At 44.6% G+C, this 5,983-nt stretch overlaps 1 protein-coding gene across 1 annotated transcript; it reads left to right on the top strand.

The window, feature by feature from the left end:
* The first annotated feature begins 4,682 nt into the window (after positions 1-4,682).
* LOC104801900 lies at positions 4,683-5,460 on the top strand. Its single transcript, XM_010525281.1, has 3 exons — positions 4,683-4,898; positions 5,031-5,355; positions 5,444-5,460. The coding sequence occupies exons 1-3, from the start codon at positions 4,683-4,685 to the stop codon at positions 5,458-5,460; spliced, it is 558 nt and encodes a 185-aa protein (XP_010523583.1).
* The last annotated feature ends 523 nt before the right edge of the window (positions 5,461-5,983 follow it).

The raw sequence follows: 5,983 nt of genomic DNA on the forward strand, positions 1-5,983 counted from the left end.
CAGGGCCACACAGGCAGGGAAGGACAAAACGCACGAGAAAACGACGGAAAAACCAAGACGGAAGGGTCTGGAACGGACGGACCAGAAGTCCGGAACGGACGGACCAGAAGTCCGGAACGGACAATCCGCCAGGTCCAGACCCGACGGTCCAGAACGGACTGTCCGTTCTGGAACGGACGGTCCACTAATGGTAGATCGTCCATTCTAGGTGCTGGAACGGACGGTCCACGTGCATTTCTGGACCGTCCGTTCTAGGCTTCGGGTTTTTCGAAAATTAGACCGAATTAGGGTTAAATCACCTTATAAGAAGGAGATTAAAAACCCTAATACAGAAAGAGACTTTGAGTGCCGACTTTACAACTTTTCTACAGACTTTTTGGTGAGAGCCAAGAGTTTTGAAAGGTGATCCAAGTCTCGTTTTCTCGAAGCGTGAAACCGAATAGCAGATTCGGATCCTAGCAGACAAGTTCCAACCGTTGGAATCCATCCCGAGGTGTCGATACGTGTAGAGGGCGAGGTATTCTTCCTCCCTTTCGTGATCAGACGAATTCTTCAATTGATACAGGCCCCGGATCGATTGAGGTAAGCGTTCTAACGTTTCTACGATTCATAGAAGCATGGTTCTAGGGTTTATTAAATTTTTATGACAATCTCATGCGGGTCATTCCAGTATTCCGTTCTCCAACGAATACCTACGATTGTGATCGTATCCAATACCTATGATCATCTATATGATCATCAATCACACATCATACTAGTCTTAGTATATCATTATTCCCATAATGATACACGACTAGGGAGTTTAGTATTGTTCATAACAATACATGGATTTCATAACATATTAAAGTGATCACACGGGTTTTTCACCGGTTTTATAACGTCATGCATCACAATTCTTCTCACATTCTAGGCATCATAAGACATTAGATGGCCATGGGTAGGTTGTTTTGCTTGTTTTTCCTTGCAGGAAGACTCCACGATGAATCCTCACGAAGCGGGCACGGAAGAACAAGAATATGAGAATGCTCGGGAAGCTCAGACAAAACGTGCGACCCGCCCATTTTATGGGCGGTCGCCCATTTTGTGAGCGGTCGCTCAAAAAATGAGCGGTCGCTCGCTTTTTCGCGTGTCAGAGGAAAATGAGCGATCCGCCCGAAAAATGGGCGACCGGAAGAAAAATGAGCGACCCGCCTAAAATCAAAATCGGCCCAAAAAGGAAAAGCCCGTGTTTTGAGGAGAAAACCTAATTATAGACTTTCATAAAAAGGGGAGTTTGAGGAGAGAGAAGGGGGGCTAGACACTTTAGAGAGACACTTGATTGGAAGAGGAGAAGGAGGGATTTTGGAGATCAAGGAGGCTAGGAGAAGAAGAAGACCACCATTGAAGACCATCTTGAACATTTCTTCTCCTTTTCCATGTTTCTTCATTTTGCTTTCTGTTTTGAAACCCTAGTTATGGGGTAGTGACATTGTTGTGGGTGAGGGATCCCCACTTTTGTATGGACACCTAAGCTTAATCTATGATGTCTTTGAGTTTTCTTCCATTGGCTTGATGTTTTGTGCTTAATGCTATTGATTTGGGCGAAACCCTAATTGATATGACTATAGAACACATTGATCATAGGGATATGGGAATGATGTTTGGAACCAAATGTCAAATGAGTGAGTTATTCACATTGGGAGATGGCTTAACTTGTTTAGGGTTCATGATAGGGTACACTAATGTATCTAGAGATCATTTGGATCATTGGAAAATGGGTGAATCGATTCTCTAGGTAGTGAATTTAAGCTCGGGAGAGACAAACTCTAGAGGAAGTGCTTGAAACCCCCAATTGGAAGATAAACCCATAGGTATTGTAGCATCACTAACCGTCCATGCGAACCTTGAGGGATCCCGAACCTACAACGCCTTAAATCATCGTTTTTACAAACCGATTAATTTTACTTGCTTTCTTGTATTCCGACATTTATCACAAACCATATTTTTATTTGACCACCTAATCTAGCTTAGAGATAGACTAATACATCCTAGTCCTCGTGTTCGACCCCGGTACTACAACTACCGTATACTTGCGGATAGTGGTACGAATCGGGTATTAAATATAAGACTCGGTGCGTGCGCATCAAGTTTTTGGCGCCATTGCCGGGGACTAGGCGTTTTCGTGTTAGTCTAGATTTTTGCTAGATCACCATTGCTTGGGTACTTGCTTGGACTACTTTGCGACATAACCGTTTCACAGCACTTTCGGTTCGTTTCGTCTCTTTGGTGTGCAGCTCTTCCGGTGCATGACAAGAAGCACAACCGGTAGAGATCAACTCATCTTCGACCCTGAAATAGAAAGGACCCTACGCTTCGCTCGTAGACAGCAAAGACAGTGGGGAATGGCCGAAAAAATGCTGAGAGAAAACAACGCACGAAGAGAACAACCCAAGATGGCCGAAGAGCTGTTGAGAGGGGCCAATGCCCAAAGAGGTCCAGCCCAAGCAGCCCCTAGAACGCTTCGAACGTACACACAACCGAAGCATACTCAGTTACTATCATGCATCAATCGGGGACCACTAGAAGAACTTGAACTCCTACCGCAATGCATCCAAATGCTCAACAACATGAGTTTCCGTGGGAGACCAAATGAGGACCCGAATGCTCATCTTACGAACTTCAAGATGAACTGTAAGGCAATCAAGAAGGGACCGGGGATTACTCTTGAAGATGTGTTTCTTGAAACCTTCCCCTACTCGCTTACAGAGAGAGCTAGAGATTGGCTCTACACTTTTGAGCCAAACTCTATATCGACATGGGGTGAGATAGAAGAGCAATTCCTTATGCAATACTACTCCCCTACCAAGACTCAACATGTGAGGAATCGGATTAATGGTACATGAGGATGGGGAGAATCTCCATGACGCATGGGAACGCTTCAAGGAATATCAAAGAATGTGCCCTCACCATGGAATGGAAAGACACTTCCTTCTGTCCATCTTTATCCATGGGTTGAAGGATGATACTCGGTTTTGGATTGATGCAACGTGTGGAGGTGACATATATGACATCCCTTTCCAAGAGCTAGAGGTGACAATTGCAAAACTGGCCAAGGGACGCAGCCATACGTCCAACGAGTTCAGTAGGAGAAGCTCAGTGAAAGGTGATGTGGGAGAGAACGCAGTGTTGGTTTAGTGCTCTATGATGTACTGTTTATGAGTTTTATTTAGATACATTTGATGTATTGATACTTTCTATGGTTTATGAGAGTATTTGATTCATTACATGTTCTTGCATACTAGATGTGTTATGAAATCCATGTATCATTATGAATGATACTTAACTCCCTAGTCTTGTGTCATTATGGGAATGATGATATAACAAGACTAGTATGATGTGTGATTGATGATCATATGGATAATCATAGGTATTTGGATACGATCACAATCATAGGTATTCGTTGGAGAACGGAATACTGGATTGATCCGCATGAGATTGTCACATGGACTAGCGTCATGACTTGAATCTCATATGACGGTTCCATGATTGGATCCTAAGACCTGAGATATCTACGGAATCCAACATGAGGAGTTGCGTACTTTGATTACGTCAAACGTCCTGCGTAACAGGAGGACTATAAAGGCGTGTATCAGGTACGAAACGAATCATGTGTTGAATTGTAGATAGTCAAGACGGGATTTGTACCTCTCGTAAAAGAGAGAGATATCGCTGGGCCCCTCGTGTGAGCGAGACTGTAGAAATGTGTGGCCGCACTATAGACAAACGTCGTCTATTTCAGATAGTCGAACTCAGTGAACGAGAAAGTAGTCGAATCAGATAAGGTGGCTTGTCCATGCCTTATATTCGACATATGATATCGTGATACAAAAGGATCATCAAACGGAATCATCGCTGGCGTTCGTAGGATCACGAACAAACTCTATTCGAGATAGGTAGTCATAGTGTCTTGCTAGAGACCGCCTATGACTTGTGTAACCGAAATAAGAGATTTCATGTTATACTGCTATATCGGATGAGCCTAAAGGGTCACACACACAGGAAAGGACGAATGCGCGAAAAGAGATGAGAAAATCCCAGTGGAGCGGAGGCCAGACCGTCCGGTCCAGAAGGTCTGGACCGATCGGTCCAGCTAACCCAGACCGATCGTCTAGACGTAGACAGGTCGGTCCAGAGGTAACGTGTGAAATTGTTCCAGACCGATCGGTCCAGACGTTAAAAAGCTCCAGACCGATTGGTCCAGGTCTGGACCGATCGGTCCAGACGTCGGGATTTACTAAACTCATCCATCCAACCTATACAACCCGGGATTGAGAAATCATCCCAATTTCTCCTACAAGAACACGTCGAATGCGATAAATCCTCAACCCGTTTTCCAACGGAACAACCAAGGACCTCCGGGTTTTCAATCAAAGTATCAACAACAAGGCCAAGGGAGTCAAGGTTATCAAGAGAATTCCAATTATAGGCCACAGCAAGTGCAACCTAAGGAGCAAGACCCGGACATTAAGGACATGCTTACGCAAATCCTTCAAGTTCAAAAATCGCAAGGAGTGTCCATTGGGAGCATTGAGAATGAACAAGTTGTATTCAAGAAACAATTGGAAGGAGTACAAGCTCACTTGAAGATCTTGGACAATCAAGTGGCTCAACTTGCATCTTCCTCCTCATCAGGACAGCAAGGCATGCTTCCCGGTAAGAACGAGATGAACCCTCGGGAATACATCAATGCAGTGGAGTTAAGGAGTGGAAAACAACTCTCGGAGATCACCCCTCCGATGGTTGAGAAGACACCACCTCCAGGGCTAACAAGGGAGGAAGAAGGCAAAGTGATAGATGAGAGCATTTCTAAGGTGATCGATCAAGAGAAAGAACCCGTCTACATTCCACCGCCACCTAAGGTACCTCAAATCCCTTTCCCTTCTCGTCTAAGGAAATTTAATGAGGAAAGGAAGTTTGCGGAGATGTTGAAAAAAATGGAGATTACGATTCTCTTTCATGAGGTAATTCTCCAAATGCCCTCATATGCGAAGTTTCTGAAAGACATCTTGACGAGAAAAAGGGTTGTGGAAAAAGAAACAGTAGCCCTTAGTACCGAGATCAGTGCGGCAATCATGAAGCATGAACTTCCCCCGAAAATGGCTGATCCGGGAAGTTTCTCTGTCCCTTGTAAGCTAGGAAACATCGACATCGATCGAACCTTGTGTGATCTTGGAGCGAGTGTAAGTTTAATGCCCTTGTCAATCTACAAGAAATTGAACGTCGGTGAGCTAAAACTGACAAGGATGGCATTACAATTAGCGGATAGATCGATCAAGTACCCAGCGGGAATATTAGAAGATGTACCTTTGAAGATTGGTGAGTTTTATGTACCGGTCGATTTTGTTGTGCTAGACATGGATGAAGACTCCAAAGTTCTGATCATTTTAGGCCGACCATTTTTTAGTACAGCGGATGCCGTAGTGCACGTTCGGGCTGGGAGATTAACTATGAAGATTGGAGATGAAACAGTTGAATTCTCACTTGACCAGAATTTGAAGCAACCCTCGACCAATGATATGGTGTGTTATGCGGATATACTTGAAGCAACGACTGAAGAAGTGATTGGAGAATTTTGTAAGGTAGACCCACTTGAAGCGTCACTAATGGTCGTAGAAACAAATTTATATAGTAATTGGAAGGAGATTAAAGTGATAAGACGAGCGTTGGACGGTCAAGAAGCCGAAAATGAAATTTCAGCAAAAACGGGCGACCCGCCCGAAAAATGGGCGACCCACCCACTTTCAAGACCTGATGGCGAAGTGCAGCGTAAAATGGGAGACCCGCCCGAAAAATGGGTGACCAGCTCATTTTGTCTGAGCAGTAACACTGTTCACTCGAGCGACCGAGACCAAAAACGGGCGACCCAGTGTAAAAAAATGGGCGACACGCTCGAATTGTCTGAGCAAAAACGATCAAGGCACTGTAGAAGCGAGCGACCGCCCGT

The sequence above is a fragment of the Tarenaya hassleriana genome, unplaced genomic scaffold (genome assembly GCF_000463585.1).
Source record: "Tarenaya hassleriana unplaced genomic scaffold, ASM46358v1 Cleome77, whole genome shotgun sequence".
In the NCBI taxonomy this organism is placed as follows: Eukaryota; Viridiplantae; Streptophyta; class Magnoliopsida; order Brassicales; family Cleomaceae; genus Tarenaya; species Tarenaya hassleriana.

What these genes read in the sequence shown, in the direction of transcription:
- LOC104801900 (XM_010525281.1), top strand. Translation starts at nt 4,683, where the DNA reads ATGCTTCCCGGTAAGAACGAGATGAACCCTCGGGAATACATCAATGCA. An exon ending in ACATTCCACCGCCACCTAAG is followed by an intron (nt 4,899 to 5,030) that starts GTACCTCAAATC and finishes TCATATGCGAAG; the next exon opens with TTTCTGAAAGACATCTTGAC.